This window comes from Camarhynchus parvulus, chromosome 14 (genome assembly GCF_901933205.1).
Source record: "Camarhynchus parvulus chromosome 14, STF_HiC, whole genome shotgun sequence".
In the NCBI taxonomy this organism is placed as follows: Eukaryota; Metazoa; Chordata; class Aves; order Passeriformes; family Thraupidae; genus Camarhynchus; species Camarhynchus parvulus.
The window spans coordinates 5,969,084-5,993,093 of record NC_044584.1 but is presented as its reverse complement, the minus strand read 5'-3'; the positions used below and the strand labels follow the sequence as shown (position 1 = coordinate 5,993,093).

General features: G+C 46.6%; 1 protein-coding gene across 3 annotated transcripts in view; it reads right to left on the bottom strand.

Moving 5' to 3' along the window:
• Nucleotides 1-710: 710 nt before the first annotated feature.
• TOM1L2 (target of myb1 like 2 membrane trafficking protein) overlaps nucleotides 711-24,010 on the bottom strand; it is a 56,255-nt gene continuing 32,955 nt past the window's right edge. The window contains exons 9-16 of one of the 3 annotated variants that reach the window (XM_030958011.1): nucleotides 23,894-23,942; nucleotides 22,937-23,060; nucleotides 22,039-22,156; nucleotides 19,720-19,795; nucleotides 16,577-16,642; nucleotides 9,019-9,078; nucleotides 6,489-6,525; nucleotides 711-5,957 (exon numbers count right to left, since the gene is read on the bottom strand). In XM_030958011.1, coding sequence (XP_030813871.1) covers nucleotides 5,809-5,957; nucleotides 6,489-6,525; nucleotides 9,019-9,078; nucleotides 16,577-16,642; nucleotides 19,720-19,795; nucleotides 22,039-22,156; nucleotides 22,937-23,060; nucleotides 23,894-23,942 — 679 coding nt within the window. In that variant the 3' untranslated portion in view covers nucleotides 711-5,808. The remainder of the gene's footprint in view (nucleotides 5,958-6,488; nucleotides 6,526-9,018; nucleotides 9,079-16,576; nucleotides 16,643-19,719; nucleotides 19,796-22,038; nucleotides 22,157-22,936; nucleotides 23,061-23,893; nucleotides 23,943-24,010) is intronic. The other 2 variants (XM_030958008.1, XM_030958010.1) reach the window with 2 other exon arrangements.

The window sequence follows — 24,010 nt, the reverse complement described above, 5'->3', positions numbered from 1 at the left end:
ATGCTAATATGTAGCTACAGGGAGGGAAACCCTGTAGCTATTCCAGCTATTCCACACCCCCTTCCCCAGATTGTAACAATCAGGGTGGATCTCCACGCGCAGAACAGAGGGCACCATTCTGCCAACCTGGCTTGGTTTTGGCCAATGCCACTTCTCTGAGATTCCTAAGCTGGTGCTCTTCCTTCTCTGCCCATCAAACCCACCATCATAAAGGGGATGTTGGAACAAATTCCTGGCTGATGAGTCAGGAAAGTGGCCCTTGGATGGGCTGGGAACATCACCCATCTCTTTCCAGGTCACCAGCGGGGTGACCCACAGTTGCCCTCCAAGGACTATCAGTTAAGCCCTGCCAGGTGGGCAGGCATCCCACCGAGCACGCAGGTTGTCACCCCTGTGTCTGCCTGATGCCACCCTCCAAAGATGTGCCAGAATTTAGTGGGACACGAATTTAGCAGCACCGGCAACACAGCACCGAGGGCAGCACGAGCCATAGAGTGAAACAAAGAGCAACTGCTGGGGACAAACATTCTCCCAGGGGGAACATCCAGGTTCTGTCTCCTGGAGGAGAATGAGGACTCCCAGTTTTGACATCTGGTGGGTACCCAAGGGCTGCACGTGTCCCCTGTGCTCAGGCCAGGCAGTGGAGCCAAGAGAGTCCCCAGCTGACAGACAGACAGACAGACAGACAGACAGACAGACGATAGCACCCCCAGCTCACACTAACAGTGTATTTATTGGAATATCTCACATGCAGGAACCAAGGAGATGATTTCTGGAGCAAGTTAAACAATGGCAGATTAATACAGTTGTCTCATCCTTAACGGAAACACCTTCTACTTGAATACAGTGATGTTTTAGTGTTGGGTTTCTCTGCTTCTTGAGTATTTTGTTTCTCTTTACATAGGCAATCTCTTTAAACAGTTATGTCCCCTCTCTCCCCCTACCCCATTCCCAAACAAAAAAATATCCAGTATCTTCAGTAAATAAATATTATCCACTTTTATCTGGAAAGCCTACAGCTGTAATATACAGAGAAGCTATTACACAGGTTACTTTTGTAGGGTTAACAACAGCTCATAGGAACATGTAGGGAATGAGGAGCTCGTACTCATAAAAACACGGAGCAGGGTGGGAATTCTGGAGTAGTGCGTTTGCCATGGGCTAAAGAGAACCAGCAGCAGAGCTCGGTGCTGCTTGAGGCCAGCTGGCTCTTGGGGACACACAGCCTCACCTCCCTCCAGGTGAGGAGGAGGAGGTGTGTGGAAGCTGGGGCTGGAGCAGGCTGTGGTTTGGGATGGATGGCTGGGAGGGGCTCTGTGGGCGCCTCGTCTCCTGGGCTGGTGGGAGCACACAGCAGAGGAAGGGTTACCTCCAACACAGCTCTAAATCCACTCACTGCTTCACTATTTCCATAAAAATAACTGTTCTGAGCTGTTTTTTTCCAGGGGAGGCTCTGCAAGGCTTGTGGTCAGCCCTGAGGAGGTAAACAATGACGGGGCTGGACGGGGATGGACGGGAATGGAGATAGCACAAGCAGTTCCCACTCCAGGGCTCCCAGCTGCCACAGGAGACTCAACAACTCACTGGATGAAACAGAGAGTTGGAAATCCATCTTGTTTGCTCTTCTGGGCTGCACATCCTGTCCCTGTAGGTGACACCAGGAGAGCAGGGCATAGAGGAGCAGGGACAGGCTGTGCTGGCCAGGAGGGAGCATCACCCCTGCCCTGGGCCTGAAACCATGGCCTGGATCTGTTCTTCCACCACTGGAGGGAAACATCTCGCCACCACAGCCAGCTCCCAGCCCTCCATTTTAAAGTGGAAACAGCCAATGCATCCCATCAAAAATGCTGAATGAAGTCAAACAAACAGAAATCCTCACTAAAAAAATCCTTCAGCTTGGAGGTGCAAGATCAGCCCTGGGAATGACAGAGCTGGTTTGATCAGCACATCCTAGGGATGGAGGCTGTGATAATCAGAAGGGAAAAGGTATGTTGGAGGCTACGTGAGGGTCCCAGTAAGGACCAGTCTCAGCATTTATGCTGTTCCCTTTAAGAGACACCGTGCTACGTTTTTATGAGCAGTTCTCCTATGAGCCTTACCTACACCCTAAACACCCTAAATGTCTGTACAGCACATTGTTACCTATTACACCTGCTGAAGATGCAGCTGAAATCTACACAGAACAATTAAAAAAAACCCCAAAACCCAAAGGATATATTTAAATAGAAACCATTGATTCCTTACACCTCAGCACATGAAGAGTTAACAGAAGAGGTTAAAAAACACACTGGAAAGAAAATATATAGACAAAATAAATATTTTAACCTAGAACAGGGAGCGATTAGACCTTACAAAGGACCCCGAGAATAATTTAGTGTCATTGAGTGTCAAGCTGTGATTCCTAATATGCCTAGAAAGCACTGGGATGTTATTTCTTATGGAAAGTGGATCAGGCTGCAGCTCCATCCCTGTTCTCCCAAGCATTGGAGCCACACAAGTCCTCTGCCCACTTGCACAGAGGAAGCACTTAAGAGTGAAAGCAGAGGAAGGATAAAACAAGAAGTTGGTCCCCTGAAGTGAAAAACCCCTTCCCTTTGCCTCACACAGTTCCCACTGCTCCGGTTTTCAGCAGACCACAAGAGGACAGGGAAGATGAGAGATCCTGATACAGGACATTTGGGAAGCTCTAGCGTAGCTCTTGTATTTGTTAAAGAAGGTTTTGGGCTAAACCACCTGTTCTGCCACACTCTGTTCCCTTCGGTGCTTCCAGCCCTGAGAGCCAAGCGTGGCGGATTTGGGCTCCAGATCCATCCCGGGTCTTTCCAAAAGTACATTTCCTCCCTAGGAAGGCATCTCCTGGGAGCTGCCCTACTTCCAGCAAAGCCACCACTTGTGCTGGTGGCACCTGCCACTCCCTGCAAGCTTTCCAGAGGATAATGCAGAGTGTCAGCAGGGACCACGGGTTGCCTGGGGCTGCACACACCAAAAGAGCCCCCTGACTTCTGCCAACACAGGCTCTGTATTTCCCCCCCAGCCCCAGCCTATTCTCATTCCACCTCTTTTCCTCCCAGCTGGAGAGAGCAATCACTGACAGCTCCGCAGAATCTTCCAGAAAGGGACCAGATCCTCCCTAAAGCAACACCTTGGAGGTCCCGGGACAGGTTTAGTGTGACAGAAAAAAGCATTAAATGGGGCTTGGTGACAGCGACATCCGTGCCACTCTGCACCATCTGACAGTGTCCCCATGCCTGAGCAATGCGATTACCTCCTCTGGCTGGGCAGGGAAGCTGGATTAACATGCTTAGAATCACCTGATGTGGCCATTTACAGGGTCAATGTGTTTCAAGGATTTAGAAGAGAAAATACACACTTAAAACACCCACGGAGCTTTCTGCATTGACAGGAATACCAGCAATTCATTCTGTGCTGGCGAGACTGCTTGGGCCATCGCCAGATGCTGTCTGAAATCAAATCAGCCTTGCCACAGAAGTTTCCTCAGCTCTCTGGGAGCTGGTGGCCACATCTGACATGTTGCAGCAAACTGGCAGTGCCTATCCCTGAGCGTTGGGCTCACCTTGTGTTGAGCAGTGAGGGCAGTGGGTGAGAGTAGGAGTGCAATGCAGCCAAGGCAGAGTGTTCCATTAGCCTCAGAGATGATGGAATGGGAGAAAGCCTCTGCAGACCCACACAGGAGGGCTTCAACTGGAGAGAGAGCCAGTAAGTGGGGAAAAAAGCTTGATCCCCAAGTTATCTCCATCCTTAAACTGGTTTTGCCTGTCCATTTGTAAGCCGTGCTACACAGAGCAGCGATGAGGTGTCACATCAGCACAGAGGGGTGGCAGGACAGCCCTACCTGGGCCCAGCTACATATGGAGAGATCCTGGAAGAGGCTACAGGCAGGTCAGGACAGAGAAGACAATGAGCAGGGAGAGTACAGAGTGAAACCTGACCTGGGATGGCCTGGAAATCCTGCACCAAACAACATTTCCCTTCAAAGATTAATGTGTCCACTGTCAAAGTCCATCAGCGCTGCAATCAGGCATTTGGTAACAGGCTTTGTGTGTCACAACGTCCCAAAGGGGGTGGTCCTCAGAGAGTATGGTATGGGCTGATAAAATGCTATGCTCAGATAAAAGCTTCTATCACTTGGCCTAGAACAACTTTCAAGAGAGCTTGACACACATCAGCATCCTGGGAAGCTCAGACACGTCAGGTCAGAAGGAGGTTGCCTAAGCCAAGGAACACCCTGAGGACGAGGGGTTGGAGCCTGCTGCCTGCACGGGCTTTTAGCTGATAAAGTGCCTCTCTGTCAGGATGGGAGATTCTCCTGCCATGCAGTGCTCAGCTCTCTCTTTGATCCTGCCATCCTGCACCACTGGCTTCCTCCCAAGGAACGCGCTGGGGGACGCGGCCGTGGCTGGAGCTGCCTGCTCCAGCTCTGCCTGTCAGCCCAGCAAGGCAGGCACACATGCTGGAATCCCTTCTGGCAGCCCCAGAGGAGCAGGAATCCTGGCCATGCCTCTGGCAAGCAAGGGAATATGTTTGTTTGCACAGAGACTGCAGCCCCATAGGAGCTGGGAGTTAATGAAGGGCAGAAGGATCAAAAGACATTCCAAAAATTACAAATAGCACGGTCACAATCATTTCAGCACTTTCTCAGGCCTAAAACTGGAAGGAAATGAGGAATTTCACCTCCAGCACAGGCTGGCACAGCTAATCCCTCCATGGTAACCACTTCCCTCAGCGTTCCATACAAACCTCTGAGGTTTGCTCTTTTCCTCATCCCTACCCCCACGAACCAGCATATCTGTCCTACCAGGCATGGCAGGGAATCCAGGAAGCTCAGTTCACACCCAATCCATGAGCAAGTCCCATCCATCTGCACGGATGTTTACACCAAATGCAGAGCTCTAGAGTCACCAAAGAAGGAATCTAAGGTAAGGAGAAAATAGCCAAGCTATTTTAAAAGGCAAACACACCAGGAAAATTCCTGTGTGAGAATGGTCTCCCAAAGAGCGAGGTGCTTCCTGTGCCATCGTTACAGCATCCATTTAGCCCAGCATTTTCCATCCTTATCAACTGCCAGAGCTACTGGACATGGCCAACAGACTGCTTCAAATTAGAGCAAGCCCAGATAAAACACAAGGCAAAAAATACCCTGTGAGATTTAGAAATGAAACGCCACAGAAAGTGGGGAAAAGCGACCACCATATGGTACCAGGAGATGTGTGAGTGGGAGAGTAAAGGATTTTAACTTGTGAAGCACATGTTGAAAGGGGAACAGTTGTTCCTTGCTGTCGAATCCAACACGAAAGCCAATACATTAACATTTTATCTAAAAATAAAGACACACTCCTCCTGAACATTCCAGCTCAGTCAATTACATGCTGATTGACAGAGCCGTCTACTTGGCAGGACCTGCCTACAGAAGAGGATGATCCCTACATAAATCGAAGGGCAAGGCTGCTCTCTTCCCCCTGGGCTTTTGTTTCAGCCCAGTGTGACGTACTCGCGCATTCTGAAGGGGTTTTCAGCATCAAGAGCTGGTTTTGTGCAGCTGGGACAGGAAGGAGGGGATTAAGCGAGTGCTGGAGAATCGTGGTCTGGCAGGAATAGTGTCGGATTTAAATAGAAAGAGTCAGCTCGTGGGGGTGGATCATTTGGGGAGGGAGGGAAGGAGAAGCAAACTATGGAATGGGGGGGACGGGAGTCGTTGTTAGCCAAGGACTGTGGGAGGACAGAGTGGCCGTGCGGTGACATTGGCCGGGCGGAGCACGGGGCGGGAGGGAGGGCGGCTCCGCGCCACCTTCACAGTGCAAAGAGGGCGTCCTCCGAGCGCTCCTGCTTTTTCCTGCTGGAAGGATTTGTCGGAGGGGTGGGGGCTTCCAGGGGAGGGGATGGCAGATTGGGAACCATCTCCGCCGCTTTGGCTCGCTCTTCTAAAAATTTGTCAAACTCTGCAATGTAAAAACAGAAGGAAGACAGGTAAGAATGGGGGCCGTGGGTTTGGCCCCAGGGACAGAGGTTGGCAGGGGTTGAAATTCCAGGGCCTGGCATCCTGTCGGGCTGTGTTTGCAGGCACAAATACTGGTACAGCCTGACTTCCTCGGGAAAGGGTACAGCCGTCCTTGGAGACACCCGAGCTCAGGCAGCAGCTGGAATCAAACCCACACTATGCCACCGGCTGTGACAGAACCAGGGAAACATCATTCCAAAGGGCTGAGCAGCTTGGGGACACATTCCTGCTGGCACAAACACAAGGCACAGCCAAGGAAGATGGCAGGGAAGCACTTACAGCCAGGAGGGCTCCCCACACCATAAATATGAACGTTTTGCTGCGAAATGCTCTCCTCCCACCTTTCTGAGCATGGAAGCATTTGCTGGGGAACATCAGGCTGGGAGAAAGCAGCATCTCAGCAGGGATCAAAGCAAATTCCATCTGAGCACTAACCTGGGAATGGCTCATAGCCAGGGGCATCTCTGCTTACCTTCACTGGTCACTCCTTCTTCCAGTTCGTTGCCTTTCTGCAATGGAACAAAAAGGCACATGAGCACAGGCACTGCCTCCCCTTCCCTGTCATCCCCTCCACCTTTAATGCAACTGGACAGTTTCCACCACTTGTTTCCACATATTAACCATGGGAGCAGGGTGACCTGGGGAAATCACAGGGCTCCCACCTCGGGAGGCCAGTGGGGACTGACATTTCACTGTGTTGCAGTGCAGGAGGACGAGCACTGAGGTGCCTCTGAAGATTGCTGCTGGACAGCTAAGCTTTCCCTGTTGGATCTGAATGTCAGTCCAGCGCTGTTTCCCCTTCAGACAGTAATTCTGGTCCAAATCTGAGCTGTGTGAGTCACACACACACTGTACCAGATGGCATCTTTTCTGTCACACAGTCCTTTAAAAAGTCAGCACTGTGGTTTGCATGGTGTCTTCAAGTAAAATGCCCTTTTAGCTGACAAAGGACACGTGCAAAATTGTTTGGGGTCAGCATTCCTCTTGTGAGAGTTGGTTTTAGGCTTCATACAAAAATACAGCAGCTTTCATGTGCCCATGCTGCACAAAGACAAGAGCAGGGTGAGCTGGATGAAGGATACTGACAGCAGTTGGTGTTTGTCCATCAGAATCAAAGGCTGGGAATGCCACAGGGTCACTGCATTTCCACCAGTTTGTGTATTTCAATGTTCTTTTCAAATAATAAAATTAAAAGTCCAGGGATAGGCATCCTTGTCAATCTATCAGGATGTTTAAGATGGGTAAAAATACTGGTTGAAAACCTCATGTTGAAACTGCTTTGAAAAAGTAAAGTATTTTCTATACTTGGCTTCTCTGCCAGGAGTGGGAACACATTGACTGTCCTCAAATTTTAGAGCCTGAGCATCTCCTGGCTTCCTACTGCACTGAGGTTTCCAAAGGTTCACACAGCAGCCCCTTCACAGGCAGAGCTGCTGTCTGTCCCAGTGTACTCCAAAAAAGGTAAGGAAATACCAATTATCTAACCTAACCTGCAGCTTCCTTGCCTGGGAAGCAGAGAACTGAAATGAGCTGTTAACAGAACAATGAGGAGGGGACCCAGAGTGAAAAACAAAAATCCAGTCCAAATATTCACAGGCATCTCTCTGCCGCACCCACACAGGCTGGGATGGGGACCCAGGGACATCCCTAGGCTTGCTCAGGCATTTCCAGGACACTTCTCTGCCTTGTTCCTTTTGAGCAAGTCTGTGCTGGGGATGACAGATGCACAGAGCTACCTCCATATCTCTCCATCAGATCTCCTCTCCCTCTAAATTAATTTAAATGGCAAAGACAAAAGTTTATTGGTTAAGCAGAGTGGACATGCTACATTTACTGTATTTCTTTAACAAAATGAGGCCAGTTTGCAACTAAATTTGAAAGTGACTCCTGTAGCAAGGCCTGACAAACCTACCTGCAGCTGGAACCCAGTGACATTTCAGAGCCAGCCAGTCAGTCTGCCAAAATCAAACACTGAACCTGGAATCTGTTTAAGCACTTCAGGCACCTTGGGAGAGCTGGAGAATTTTCTTCCTTCCAGTAGAGCCAGCTCCTCCAGTGCCAGAGCACAGGGCTGACGTGCCAGAGCGTGCCTGCAGCTCTGCTGAATCCCACAGCTCCCAGCTGGGAGCTGAGCAGGCAGCTCAAGGGGCTGGGGGAGACCCTAAGGAGTTGGGAGTTTTCTGCCTCAAGCTGGAAGAATGGAAGGAGATGATCCTTGGGGATATGGTGAGTGCAAGTTCAGTTCACTAAAACCATGTTGAAAAGAACAGTGCGAACACAGCCCACCACCCACCCCCCAAAATGCACTTGGATGATTTGAGTCATATGCTTACACTGAAAAAAAACCCAAAACAGAATAAATGTGTACTAGTTTATCTTGCTTAAAGCAAATGTGTGTTGGGACAGCAAAACGAACTCCAGGGTGAAGACAAAGCTACTTTTAGTTCTGCTTTTGTTTGTTTGTTTAATAATTACTAGGCAATAATTATTTAGGAGAAAGTTATAAACATTGAAGAGAGACTGTTATAAATTTTTATTATGACTATTATTAAACATGTCAAGATTGCCTGCCAGTTTAACAAAGACATCTTGATTTGAAAGGAATCTAAGCCCTGATCCAGCATCTCTTAAAAGCATGCCTCAACATAAGCATGAACTTAGATCCTGTCTAAATAATGAAGCTTTAAACATGGACTTTAAGAAAAATTCAGGCCATATTCAATGCTTCCCTATTTGAGGATCAGAATCCACATTTTCTGGAACATGTGCTATTCTGTGATGTTCACATGGAGCGGGGAAAATAAAACAGCTCAGAAAAAAAGTGTTTTGATTGAATTGCTGAACACGACCCTGACTCCTCCTGCTTAGATATTCCCTTCAAAGGGAACGAAACTCTCTGTTTGGGAAGTTTCATTGCTTCCTGCTATGACAAGTACCAGGAACTCAGCAATGCATTGAAAGTTACCCGTGCAAGTGAAAAATGAAAATATAAAGAGTCTCACCAAGTCGGTACTGAGCCACTCCTCAATGTCATCCATGACAGAGGACTGTGCAACAGGGATCTAGGGAGTGCAGCGAGAGAACAGCAAGGCAGGCAAAAACCAAAACACATCCACAATCATGGCCACAGAGCGATGGAAAACGCCAGAAATAAGATTAAAAACAAAACAAAAACAAAGATGTAAGATGTGCTGGAAAAAAAAAAAAAAAGAAGGCAACAAAATATAAATGGCATTTCAAATAAAGAAACAACGTGGAAAGGAAATTATGAACAACAAGGCTAAAAAAAAACAGGAGAAAGATTATGGGGAATGACGTGACTGGATGCCAGCGTAAGATGAGTAACTTCTCGACCACATATTAAAACCATCGAGATGGACTGATGATTCTAATCTTGATCGTGAAATGCTTTTAAGGGTAGAATACTGGATATCAGTTAGGTTTTGAAATGTTAAAATTTATACCTTTTTTTTTTTATGGGTATTAGCCACAGTGAAGGGTTAGAAAAAAGAGGGGCTCAAAGTCTTCAGGCAACACTCCTATGAAAACAAATTGGGTTTCCGTGCAGGTGGAGAAGTCAGAGCCCAGGGTACAGTCATGCTTCCTCCCAGATCCTCCTCCCACCACACCACCAAGCCCTGGCAAGCCCTGGCACAAGGGTTTAAAGCAAAACTGTCCCAGCTCCCAGTTCCCACTCCTCTGCCAAAGGCGACCCCTGGCAGCAGAGCCCAGATTGTGCCAGTGCAAAGTGCAGAGTCTCAGGTGAGGGAGGAAGAGGATGGGGCAGAGGAGGAAAGCACAGCCCCAGAGCTGCAGCAGGGCTCTCCAGAGCAGCTCGGGCTCCAGGGATAGTTTAACACTCAGGCATGGAAGGCTTGTCTCTGCTCCTGCAGGGGGACTGGTCGTGGTACCAGTGTGATTACAACAGGCAGCACAGAGGCAGTTGATGGGCAGCGATGTCACGCAGTGCTAAGGGTAACTGGGTCAGCAAAGGGAAATTACTGAGTATTAGGTGTAGAATTTCCTGACTTAACTACACTGCTTAAATACAGCAGAGGCCTGCCGAGGTAAACAGGAAAACACCACAATAGATCTGGTAAGGACAACCTGAGAAATAGTTGGAAAACAATGTCAGACATGCGAGTTCCAGGCCAGGGCACGGCAGCCGAGCAGCAGGGCTGGCAGGGAGGAGACCTGGCACTGTTAGAGGGACTCTCCTAGGCAGAAAAGCTGTCAGGGGTTCTCCACAGCTTTGCCTGAAACCTCTCACAGGAATCCCACCCTAGAAGTGATAAAAAATCTTGTGGATGTGGTTAGGACATGGCTTAGTTGTGGCCTTGGAAGCGGTGGGTTAATGGTTGGACTTGATGGTCTTGGATGGTCTTTTCCAACCTTAATGACTCTGTGATTCAATAAGAAGAGCTGGAAGAGGCTCTGCAGGTTAATTTCCTGAGGGATGTAGTTTTCTCAGGCATTTCTAGCAGGGGAAGATGGACAGATGCTGGATCACACAGGCTGAGGCTGTCTAGCAAAGCTCCTCAGGGATTTTTTCACAGAATCAAGTGGCCCGTTGTACTGAGGAGGCCAGTTAAGCCCTTGCTTGAGGTGAGGTGTGCTAAAGTGGGTTAGTTGTGTCCAAGAAGTGTAAGTCCAGAACTCAAGCCAAAGCATCTCCCCCAAAGAGCAGCACCAGGAAGGTGGCTGGGCTCTGACTTGACAAGTCTCTGGACAAAGTGACAGTCCCCAGGGTCAGAGGTACAAGGTGTCACTTTGCTTCCAGCGAATTCATGAAGAACCCAAACAGAAAATAAATTCCTGCAGTTTCCTCTGGAATGGGCCAGATTTAGGATAACTGTCCCTTTCTGATTTCCTGAATCATGCACACACACCACCATCACAGTGAGCTGAAGCTGCTGTGAGCTGGCCACTCACAAGGGAAGAGCTCTAAGCACCTTCCAACACATTCCTTCCCAAGGACAAGTTGCATCCTGTAAAACTGTCTCCTTGGTTTAACAGCTTTATAAAATACTGGCTTCAGAGATATAAAGTAATGATTTTATTCATCCTACAGCAACCTAAAACCTACTGCAGAAGTTGCACTGCTGCCTCTCTCCTGTGTTGCCTAACACTGTGGGAAGTGCAGCCTCTGAGCTGTTGCTGGGGTTGCAGCTCAGAAAGGTGATTATGCTTCTCTAAGGATAAGAACATGTGCATGGAAGGGAGGAGGGAAAAACCTGGTTTATTTTTCCTTTTCTGTGAATAAAATTTACAGGAACACAGGGGGCTCCAAGAGAGCTGGAGGGGGATTTTGGATGAAGGCCTGAAGCGACAGGACAAGAAGGAATGGATTTAAATTGAAAAAGGGTGGATTTAGATTAGATATTAGAAGAGATTATTCCCTATGAGGGTGAGGAGGCCCTGGCACAGGTTGCAAGAGACGCTGTGGCTGCTCCATGGAAGTGTTCCAGGCTGGATGAGGCTTGGAACAAGCTGGGATAGTGGAAGGTGTCGCTGCCTGTGGCAGCGGGTTGGAATGAGATGATCTTTTTTCCAACCCCATTCCAGGATTTCATTAATATAAGAGCAGCTGTTTTAAAAAGTGTGGCAGTACTGTGCCCCTGTATTAGAAGGAACAGCAGCTCAAATCTTACTTATCCTCAGAACATGACAGATGACTGATCAAGTACTGAGTTCCTGAGAATCACAGGACTCTTGAATTTGCAGAAGTCCTCGAAGAACAGCTCAGCAGCACAAGAGTTTGTGCTGTGGTGTTTCGTAAGAATTTTTAAAAATGGAAATTAAAAAAAAAGCAAAAAAAGGAATTCTACTTTCAGCTACAGCTACTTAAAACAAACAAACAAAGCCCTCAGAAGTGCAAGAGCACTTCTTGCAGAGAAGCAGACAAAGCTGTAAGATAAACATCTGAGTGTGTCAGCCGTTTGCTATTCAGCACTGACCTTTTAAAAAGCTTTCCCTGTCTCCCAGCACACCCACAGAAGTGCTGAGGGTCCCTATCTACTGCTCCTTCCATGAACAAACTTCCAGTTTACCTTCCTAAGACTCTGAGCCCCATTTCCTCATAAAACATGGGTTACATGTGTCAGGTTTAATTTGTTCAAGAATAAAGAGGGAGGAAACTCTCAAAGAGCAACTGGAAGTTTTAAATTATTTGAACGATAACATTGTAACATTTATTTTTCATTTTAAACTGAGAAGGGAACGTACAGAGAAGCTCAAGTTTTTGCCAGTTAGTTGGGTACTTGGCAAGTCTTCCCCTTTCAGAAGCCCTAAACTGAAAAATGTGCAGGGGAATTTTGTTATAACTAACACCTAAATGACAACAGAGGCAATGTAAAAATAAAATAACTAGTTTACACATTAAAAAAAGACAACAGTTTCTGGGAACAGTGGCAGCCACAGACTACATGGAAAAAACTCTGGAATGGGACACTGCCTTGTTGATATTTTGATTATGCAAACTTGCATGGTCTAGTGAAGCTTTCAGTCTTGGCAAGAGAACTCCCCAGATAGTGCAGGCTGCAAGAGCTGTTTGTATAATGATATTGTGATTTTTTTTTTAAGTCTATACTTACAGTAAATGGAAATTAAGTCACAAAATATTTTTGGGTACTTCAAGTAACTGGCTCTAATTAAAAGCTGGTCTGATTGTTTAAGTTCCTTTTTTATTTAGTCTTTGGAAAATCCTACAAATGGGATCATCTCAACAGTCCTGAAAGAGAAATGGAAAAGGAGGGCTGGGAGAACAAAAGTGAATGCTCAATCCCACAAAACCCACAGGAACCTGGAATTGAAGTTCCTACTTATCTAAGCTAGATTGTGTTGATGTTCTCACTAGCAATCAAAAGCCAAAGAGTATTGCCAATATTTTTCCTCAGAAGTCACAAAATCCAATATTCTACCCTTAAAAAGACAGTTTAAGGTTATTATTATCACATTTTATTTCTATTAAAAATGATCCCACTGGAAAAGAAGCAGGTATGAAATGACAATTCAGGTCTCTAGGTGAGCTCATTAATGTTCTTAAAATGTTTAACAAGGTTTATGCTAATTGTTGCTAGACTACTGCCTTGCAATAGCTTAGTTAATTCCACTTCTTTCTAGATGTTTAACAAAGCTGACACCAGTTCTTGGTTAGTTGCTACTCACTCCCCCTTGCTGGTTAGCAGTAGTAAAGGTCTGTCATTCCTACAGCAGCACTAGGAGCACACTAGCAGGCTACTCCAGCTTACTACTACAGCCTTACCATCTATTTAAAGCTGTTGTGATCTTGAAATAGCTGCTTGGCCTCAGTATTAGACCACGCTTGACTTTATGTGTAAGGATTAAATGAACCCCTTGGTTACTCCTGAGCGTGTTTGCACATTGCAGGGCTGGGCTGCAGCGTGTTCTCCAGGCTGTGCCCAGGCTCTGACAGTTGTACAACCACAGCCCATCTGCACGTGACAGGCGTGTCCAGGCAGTGCCACTGCCACCAGGGCTTGGGCTGTCCTTGCACAGTGCTCTGCAAACACCACAGCTGCCTAAGGAGACCCCCGTGGCCCTCGGGTGAGGGGAAGCTCCTGCTTGCCTTCAACAGGGAGAGGGGTCCCAGCACATGGAAGAAATGAGATCTTCACGTGCCTGGTTTTGGGCTTTTCCACAATTCAAGCACTTCAGTCTCCAAGATGATGTTATTCAACAGTCCCATGTTACCCAAGTCATTTCCACATCTCAGATCCTATCTCTCTCTTGAAGGCACATAGCAGCATCCCACTTGGTTACTAATTAACAGAGGTTTCATTTAATCTTTACTCACCTATCTTCCCTACAAAGAGGGCTCTCCTCTCTAGCCAGACATGCTGCTAGCAGTCAAGATAGAATGCTGAGTGGTGTTCATATCACTTTCTGTGAATTCTAGTTCAGTTTCATCCTTCCCCTGCCACTGTCCCAATTAATGTCCTAACATGGTGTGGCTTAAGCAACACCTACTTCTCACTTTCATAACAAATAACCCAGTTGGTATGTGAGTGGGTTGAGAGATTATTCTAAGAAAGGAATATATTAATGCAAATCTCTGTCCAATCTCATGAGAAGGGAACTGAGACCACCTGCACTAAAATGTGGCTCTGTGGTAAAGTCTGTCCCTGATTGCTGCTGATAGGGACCCCTGTGTGAGACCTGCAAAACCCAGATCTGCCACTGAACAGCTCACCTCCCATCCCTCACCCATATAAAAACCAGAAACATTTTCTGCCAATATAATTTTGTCTATTTTCGTTTTGTAGGTAGAGCTGAGATGGATAAAAGTGTGGCTTGTGTTTGTCTCCATGGTTCTGGCATCATCTTGATGGCAGAACTGAGCCACAAGTTAACTGGAAACAAGAACAACACTGCTAAATTCACTGGGAGAGGAGAGCCAGCGACTTCAAATGTGTGTGGTGAACTAGGATGCAGAGAAATGGAGTGGGAAGGACTCAGCCCAAAGCTGAAATGTATCACAGCTTGTAGAGAACAATGTCAGGTTGTGAGGGATGTGAGAACCACTCTGGCAGGTGGAAAATTAGAGTGGTCTCAGTGTTGTACAGGCACAGGAACAGCAGTGTCAGCTCACCCCTTTCCTCACCAAAGTACAATAAGTACCCCACAGAGTGGGCACAACAAGTTCATACCAGGCATTCTAGTTATCCACTGGCATTGTAAATGCTACAGGTCATATTAATAAACACTGTTAAGAACTACAGCCAGTTAAGAGAGAAACGGAGTTAATGATTAGTTGAGTTTTATTTTAGGTATTTCTCTCTCATATTTAGCACACAAACAAGGTGACAGGTTTGTAAGAGCAGTGACTGGTTGACAGCCAGGCCCCCTTCCCTCCCCAAATCCATATGCCTCCATGAATGCTGCAGTATCCTTTTTCCAGACTGAATAACCACAAGCCAACGAAGGAATATGCTGTTTGCTTTTTTAATAAAGCAGTGCTGTGAGTGGTGTGGACAGCAGGGGTGCTGATTTCACGCTTCCCCACTCTTGTAAACAGTGGAAAGGCAAAGAAGAAGAACTAACTCAATCACTGGATTATTCATTATGGATGAACATCTAACAGTGGCACAGCACACCCCTGGCTGCAACAGAGCCACCGAGCAGCAAGAGCCTCTGTGAGCCACAGCCAACAGCACCAGAGGCAAAGCTGATACTGCTGCTCATTTTACAGCTTTTCACCCTCCCCTTGTGAGCTCTGGGTGTCTGACAGCACCAAAATGATACTCTGGCTCCCAGGGACAGGTACTCACAGTGGGCTTATCCACGTGTGTGAGCAGCCATGGAGCTGCTTTTGGGCAGGCAGAGACAGCACCTGTCCCATCACTGTGTGTGCACCAGCTGCGCTAAATTCTGCCAAATTTCCAAGCTGGCCCTGAGAAATAATCTGGATTTGCCCTAAATCCAGAAGAATAAATGCAAGTGTTTCACAGAGTAGATACTGCACACTCTGGATTTTCTAAACTTTAAGCTTTTTGGGATGTTTCTCTCTTTTAAGCAGCAGGCAGCCTAGTCTGGGACATTCAGGGCTCTCCCTGCAGTGAGACAATCCTGTTCCTGGTGCCCAGCCCCACATGCTGCCCTGCCAGCACACCCCAGAGCAAAGGGAATTCTCCCTGCACTTCTCTGAATTCAGCTGCAGCCAGGACTGTCTCAGGAGGATTTTCTACAGTTAGATCACATTATTGGTACTAATCTCAAACACTTAAAATGATGGATTACATCGTCCAAAAAAAATGGTCTTAGAACATGGCTTTAAGGCATAGCTGAGGGAATTTTTCCTTTCCTCTGGCTTCTGCACCTAAAGCAAGCTTTGAACTTCTCTTTGCAAGCACACTGATGAAGGACAACTTCAAACAAGGTCAGAATGTGCACAGGTTCAGTGATCTTCAGAAGCCTGATTTTATCAAGGCACTGGCATCACCAGACACAGGAATTAAATCCTTAAAGCCAGAAACAGTATTGTACCTTTTGGAGTCTGATTCCTAATGCCAGTGGGGTTGAAGATGTCAATCTGGGCAGCAGTTCTCCCATTCCCTTTCTTGCATAAAGAATGATCCCTACATTACTCAATTCAACTACACATGATCCTACAACTTCCCTGTGTTTATTCCAGACCATGAAGCTAAGCATTACCAGAAAAAGCTGCTTTACAGACAGATAGCAAGTGTCCTCTTTATGAGTAAGATCCATGAGACTTGTGTTTATCCCTCGAAAAGTGGATACTGCATAAATAAATCAAGACAGTAGAAGGAACCAATTGGATCTCCAGGCCTCTTCTGAAGGTGACGTGGGATCCTACAAATGGTTCAGTTATTTACAGGTCTTTGTGCTGTATAAACCAGAAATTGGTGCAAATCTTTCCCTTTGCCCCAGGTAATGATGCAGGTGGGAAATAAACTCCTTGTACTGTCCGATTTGAAGCGGTTCAACAGGGCAGGACGAGAGGTGAATGGAGGATGGTTATTCTAGGTCAGGGACTGGGGTGGGCAGGAGGAATTGCTTCACTGGTGAAGTCCTCACCATTCCTTGTGTAATTAGCCACTTGTCTATGGGCTCCATGTCTGAGTTCCCACCTTTACCTCTCCTCTGTGTTGAGAACAGAAAGGTCCATAAAGAGAAACCACAGCAACAACCCATGATAAAGTAATAAAACAGTTAAAAACTTCACATACACAGACACACACAAACACACACAGAGTTGCCTACAGTAGTTTCTGGCAGCAGCTGTGTCCCCCTGTGCCTGTCAGCTCTGTCCATAAGGGGACAGACCTCACCCAGAATTCTGCACTTCCTACAGACAGTTCACAGCGTTTTAGCACCCCCTCCATGATGTCCTTAAAAATAAAAACAATAATAATAAAATAAACTGATCACTGGCTAGTAGTGAGGCTGATGTTTGTCATCTTCTTAGAAGAAGGAAAAGTGAGGCTGTACAAGCTACTGCACGCAGTGAGACTGCACTGGAAACCCTTGTGTCACAGTTTGTAGAGTCCCCCTTGTTTATGAGGCTGTGGGTTGCAGCACCTCCTGCTCATGTCCTTGACCTCAGCAGACAGATTGTGCCCCACACAGACAGCACAGCACCTCTGCAATGGTGTTGAGTGGAGGGAAATCAGGGCAGTTTGCTGCAGCGTCCTGGCAGCCTTTCAAACTGCCCCTCTTGAAAAGCACAGAGGTGAAAGGACTGCTGATGCATCCAGCTCCCCTGAGCAGGCTGCAGACTGCATGGCACAGCACCACCAACGCTCTAAGATGGTTTTGTGTCCTTCAGCACCTCCTCCCTGAGCCAGGGGATGCAGAGTCATCTCCAGCTCTGGAGGGGCTTGTCTGGGCTCAGCAGAGTGCAGTGGCTCCAGCCCAAAACTGGGTGAGCTCAGCAGAGAGCCATTGGTGTGTTATGTACATCTACCCAGACACCTGCACACACAGGACACCCCCCTGTCCCCATTACCACAGGTAATGGAGAATCAGCTGCAATCTTTTATGTCTCATTTTATGAGGGGGAAAAAAATAAGGGGAAATCATTCCAATTTCATCTACTCTCTGTGTAACAGCAGAGAATTGTTTCTTGGACACCTCTCCTCATGCTTGTGATCATGCAACAACTCAGTGGCAACAATAGCAACTCCCAACATGGAAAAGCAATATTAAGAAAACAGTGTATTTTTAGCTCATCTTGTTTCCAGCTGCTAAATCACATTAAAAGACAGCTAATGCCACGTGATCAGCCCCGTCTCTGCAGACCATTCTGAGAATGACTGCATTAGAAACGTCGGATGTGCTGAATTCTGCCACTGGACAACTGTGCTGGAACGAGACGTGTGTGAAGAATGCGTTGCAAAGCTTTTGGCTCCTCCCCAGAGCTGTTCTTAAATTAGCTCTACCCAAATTAAAGCCTGTCTTTTCGTTTACTGAGCACTGCCAGTTTTTTGCTACACATGCTGGGGCTGGTAACTTTAGGAGAGTTTAATTTTTATTTCCTTTAAGAAGAGACACCCACAAGCCTCACAACAGTTGAGAAAAAGTGTTTACCAATTACAGAGCGACTGCATTTCAAAACAAACTCTTCTGATTACATGTTACAGTCTCCAGGACCTTTGAAAAGAGGCTGAAAGTCTCGACATCTCATAGCCCCAGGTTCCAAAACCCATAAGGCATTTACCCCAAAAAACTTTGACCCTCAGATGAGCTTAGCCACAGCCCTTTGAACTGACAGCACTTGGGGCAGAGCAGCAGCTCTGCTGGTGTGAATGACATGTTGTGCTGGTGCCTAAAGCAGAACTGTCTGGGAAGAAAAGTGTTAATAAATAAAGACATGACCCTGAGGCCACTGGGGGAATACAGCCCCCTTGACCAGACAAATGCAAGGCCCTTGCATTTGGTTAGCCAGGAACAAAGAGCAGGATCTCAAATCCTTCCCCAGGTCCTGCCAATAACAGCTCAGTGATACTGGAGGCTTGGGATGTCACACTGGATTCAGGAATTCCTGTAAAGGAATATTTCTACCTCCCCATGCTTCCCCTTTTCCCTCAGTACTGCTGCCATGAGGTTTTGCAGGGCTGAGCTCCAGCTGGTCATGGGGCTGACCTGGTTATAAATTGCCCTTCCTGCAGGAGGACAGGGACAGGAAGAAGCAGTTAGGTTTGTGGGGTGGGGGATGCTCTGTGAGAGCTGAGGCCCTGCTCCCACTGAATGATGGCCTGGGCAGGCAGGCAGCTGTGATCTGACCCCAGCTGGCTCCCAACACAAATTCTCCCTGGCTTGGAGCACAAGCTGCCAGGCGTGCCAGCTGCCCAGAGCACTCCCACTTCATGAAAGAACCAGAGTTGGATCAGCCAAGGCATGGGGAGGCAATTCTCCCCAGTGAGAGGCATGTGCACACTGCATTGACTCTCCCATGCTACGCTGGCTCTGCCGTGCTCCCTAGTGGTCATCACAGCCCAAAATTGGACTGGAAAAGGCTCTGGCTCTGTCCTCTAAAAACGCACACACAGCTGTGTACAAAAGAGCAGCAGAGTTTTTAAAGCAGGGTGGTAGAAAGGGGCTGAGGGATGATCTGAAAACTCCTTCACTTCTGCCTTCACCGAGGGATGCAGACAAAGCTGCCCAAGCTCTCTCACCCGTGTTTGAAGTGTCAGCTGCTGTGAGGTGACAGCACATGGGGCTCTTCTGCCCACACAAGAGAGCAAGAGCCTGCCCTGGGCAGACAGAACAGGCTGCAAGCGAGGGCAGTTATGGCAAGGAATGTGAAGCATTAAAAGTCTGCATCATTTCTCTCCCTGTAACTTGCTTGTGTATCCATGCACTTGAAGCAAAGTCTAGTAGATTAATACTTTCATAAACAAAACCAAACCAAGCCAATGCACATCAGTGTTCACAGGATATTCCCCATTTAATTCTCCTCAGCAGTGATCCCAGCCAAAGAGCTGGACTCCCCAGACAAGCTGCAAGGACACAGGAGAATTTACCCACTATGACTCTGAAGTCTTTTAGACTGAAGTGCAGCATCCCTTTAGAGATCATTACTGAGACAGTACTTGCTCCCAGATATCAATTTCAAAATCGCCATTACTACCACGTTGCTGGAATACAGAATGAGAAGCTCAGTCAAAGCAGCCACCTCGGATTCCACGTGGATAAGAAAACCCAGAGCTGCGACCTACCCCTCCTGTGTTCTGTTTCCGAACATCCAGGGCAGATGCCAGCCCTTTGACAGCCTGTGGGTCCTCGTACGTCACGCTGGAAGAGAAGAACAAACCACAGAACTAGCAAGAAACTCCAGCAGTCACCCATCAGCAATCATGGAATCACAGGAAGGCCTGGGTTGGAAGGGATGTTAAAGATCCTCTCATTCCACCCCTGCCATGGGCAGGGGTACCTTCCACTATCCCAGGTTGCTTCACACTCTGTCCAATCTGGCCTTGGACACTTCTAGGGATGGGGAAGCTTCTCTGGGCAACCTGTGTCAGTGCTTCACCATCCTCACAAGGAACAATTTCTTCCCAATATTCAATCTAGCCCTTCAAACTCTCTTAGTTTGAAGCCATTCCTCTTTGTCCTGTCACTCCAGACCCTTGTAAATAGTCTTTCCTCATCTTTCTTGTAGGCTCCCTTCAGGTATTTGAATTAGGTCACCCCAATTCCTTCTCTTTTCCAGGCTGAACAATTCCAATTCTCCCAGCCTTTCCTCATAGGAGAACAATACTCTGGATATCCTGATTTACTCCCCTGGAAACCAGAAAGCACATTCTTTTTCTTAACAAGACTTGGAGGGTACAGTGTGTACCCCAAGAAGAGGAGCTTGCTCTGTACAAAGGCCACCCATCAGTTTTGGAAAGCACCTTGAAGCAAAGAGAGTAATATCAGCATTATGAAAGGCAGGCAAACAGGTCATGAGGCACCCTAAGAATGGCCAAGAGCAAGTGGGAGACTGTGAAAAGAGGCCTGATTGCAGATTATGTTTAACAAAGACTTGGAGATGACATCTGGAGCCTGACCTTGCTGTGTGCATCGGGGGGAGGCAGAGCGAGACTCAAAGGGAGATGAAATTATGCAACTGCAGTGAAGCAGACAGAGAAATGCACTATTTACAGAGCTGTTAAAAGCTTCTTAAATTGCAATGCAGAAGGGACATGCAGCAGTCAGGTGACAGAGGCAGCAGCAGTATCTCACAGAGCACAGTGATGAACCATGAGCTGCAGCAGACACAAACACGTGCCCATAAATCTGCTCCTGGGAGGGGCTGCCTGAGCAGGGGGAGCCCTCTCTCCTCCTCCTCCTGCTGGCTTCTGCCAGGCTGTGAGCACAGCACCCAGAGCTCTCACACCCAGAGCTGTCACCTACACACCACAGCAAGTCACACTCATGCCTCTCTTCCTCCCTGCTGCTCCGTTTATACAGCGCACAATCCAGGGAAGACAGAGCAATCCTCCCTCGTGAAATCATGGATGATCTGTGCTCCTTGTTCCATTAGGTACGGGTGGGAAGAGTAGTTTTGTGCTTCATTTAGCACAAGAGACAGAGGGACCTTGATTAGATCTCTCCTGCAATGCATCTCCTTTCTAACTGTACATTAAAGCTCCCAGCCCAAAACCTCCAGTGGTGGCTTATCCCTCTACATGACAGAATTTCTTCTGATACCATGGCTGAGGCAGTACCAATAGCTATATTGATAACTGCAAATAAAAGAGCCCAATAAATTTGTAGGCTCAAGTTTTCTAAATTTTTGATGAACTATTTAACAGCATTTCTTAGCTTGAGACAAGATATTGATGATGGTCTGACTGCTTCCTCTAATGTCTGAAGCCAGGAGGCAAGAAATAATATATGGAAGAAAAATACCTGAGTGCGTCTTTTATTGAAGATCACTTGACAGGGATCAAAGGATTTCTTAATAAGTGCATAGATTTATTTTACATTAAAATAATTTGACCTGTTAAATGTCCTTGAAAGTGCCAGATTTGCAGCTCTAGAGATGCAAGCCCTATGCATATAAACAAATTAGGGGTAGCATGAAGCCAGGCAAGCTACACTGCCTTGACAGCCTGTGAGAATCGGACTGGGGCCAAAAGGAGAGTTAACTGGATGGTAATTCTGCTTCCAAGCCTTTGATGACAGTAATTCAGTCACCAAAGCACATCCATGACCTTCAGGTGAAGGACCCTTCTGCTCCTGTATCTCAAACATGGGTGGGTGGGATGACAAGCCTTTAGGAGAAGGCAGAAGTACAGGCAAGCACATTTCCAAGTTTCCAGTGAGTTCATTAACTAAGACAGTCAGCGCCCAGCCAATCTGCTCTGTCCAGCAGCAAGAACTTCTCCACTTGCTCATATTAATAACAACCAAAAGGATAGGGATTGGATTAAAATCACAAAAACATACACCAAAATTACTTTTTCAGTCTGAAGTCAAGAAGTTTCAGATTTATGCCCTTAGAAAACAGCAGTGCCATGACTCAGTGCTGAAGACAAATTCCAACTTACTTCTTTCTCTGCTCAGCCAAGGAGCTGCCTCTTGTCTGTGCAAACATGTCAAAGTCATCACGAGGATTACTGTGCTGGAGGGAGCTGAGTGTGCCACTGACACTGTTTGTGCCCAAGTCTGCAACCAGAGGAGAAAAAATAGTGAACCAGTGAAATAACAAACCATATGCAAACACCACCATCATTAACAGCTGCAGCACTGAGGACAGTTTCGTTCAGGAAAGGCTGGAGGATGCTAATCATGTGTTCTTAAAAGAAAAATGTAGATATTATCTAATTCATCCTGGAAGCAGCACTCCATAAATGCTCCTCATCAAGAAGCCAGCATTTGGGAATAGGTGTGAACCTGCTGCCAATATCCTGAGATATTCAGTGGTCACTAGCACAGTCCGAAATTTTGGGCATGGACAGTAGTTTTCTCCACAATGTTTTCTCTCAGTTTCTGACTGTGAAACCAACACTTTCAAACAATGGGATAAGGTATTGGTGCAGTGCTGAAAGAGGTGGAGAACCTTCAGTCAAACCCAGAGATCCAACCACACAATCTTTTGTTTGATTTAATGCAAAACAACACCTAAGAGTTTCATAAAAACTTTCACCCAAAGGTTTCAAATATTATTTGTAGAAGGGGAGTCAAGAACATCACCAGGCTGATTTCACAGAGAACTATAACTAAGCAGAAATAGAAGTGGTAGTACAAGTTCTGCCATGAACAACAACCTGCACCCTCTCCATCAGTCTTCCCTCTGGGCCAGGCTGGTTCTCAATTCCAGATTGCCACAGTGCAGGAGAGTGGGGATGCCTTCTAATCCCCCTGTGAACAAAATACCCAAGCCTTTTGGAGGCCACATGGCAACATTAATAGGTAGTGGAGAACTTGATCTAAATCAGCACTCACCAAGCCCTGCAAGCTGTGAAGAAAGTGAAGATGGAGGTGCTGAGTTCCCAACCATTGGGCTCACCACAGCTGGAGAGCCAGGACCCAAATCTATTAAATTATCTTCTGTCACCTCATTCAATACCTGTCAGGACACAAGAAGCACAGAAGTTACAAATGCCAGAAATTTCTTCTTGCAGTACAACATTAAACACCACAATTTTCCACATTAGGTATAAACTGTTTTCAGAAAGAAAACTTCTTTGTTGTGACTGAAGTGTCAATACAGAGTCTTTGCTGAAGTTTGCATCACACTGCAGAAGTGGTAAAGCACAGTAAACAGAGGAAATAGTTATGAATGCAGAAGAGAAAACATAATAGAAGTACAGATTCATCATGAACTCAGACCTTGAACACTATAAAACAACTACAAAAGAGTTTTCATTTAAAGAATAATTAGAACTCTTCAGCTTGGAAAGGGGCTGCTTAAATAGGAGATAAGAGTGGTTCTTAAAATTATGAATGGCAGGAAGAAAATTAACCTGAACAGTGGTATTGTAAGACACAGTGAAGAAAAATTAGGTGAAGCAAACAAAAATCATTAAGTGACTTGATCAAATGTAAACAAAATATTTGTTATATATAAATGCAAAATAAATATGTAAAAATGTATAGTGAAACTGTGGAACTTATTGCTTAAGGACATTGTGAACTCCTAAAGTCCACACAGACTCGAAAGCAATCAAAAAAGTTAATAAAGGAATGAAAATCCATCAAGGATTGTAAACACAGAGATGTTTTACTGTGAAGTGACTTCTTGAGCTAAAAGTTGTTCCTTGGGATTTGCCACATTCTTACTTTTCCTGGCATCCACCATTAGCCAGTACAGGCAGGACACAGGGCTGGGCAGGTAAAAGCTGTGGTACTACTGATAGTACTGCAGCTGGTATGAGAGAATCAGAGGAGTGAGGTACTTACTCCATTGCTGGCATTCTGTGTTGAGCGTCCTGATCTGTATCGTTCAAATCTGTTCAGGAAGAAAAAAAACCCAACATGGATTTTCAAAGCCACCAATAAATAATAAAAACCATGAGT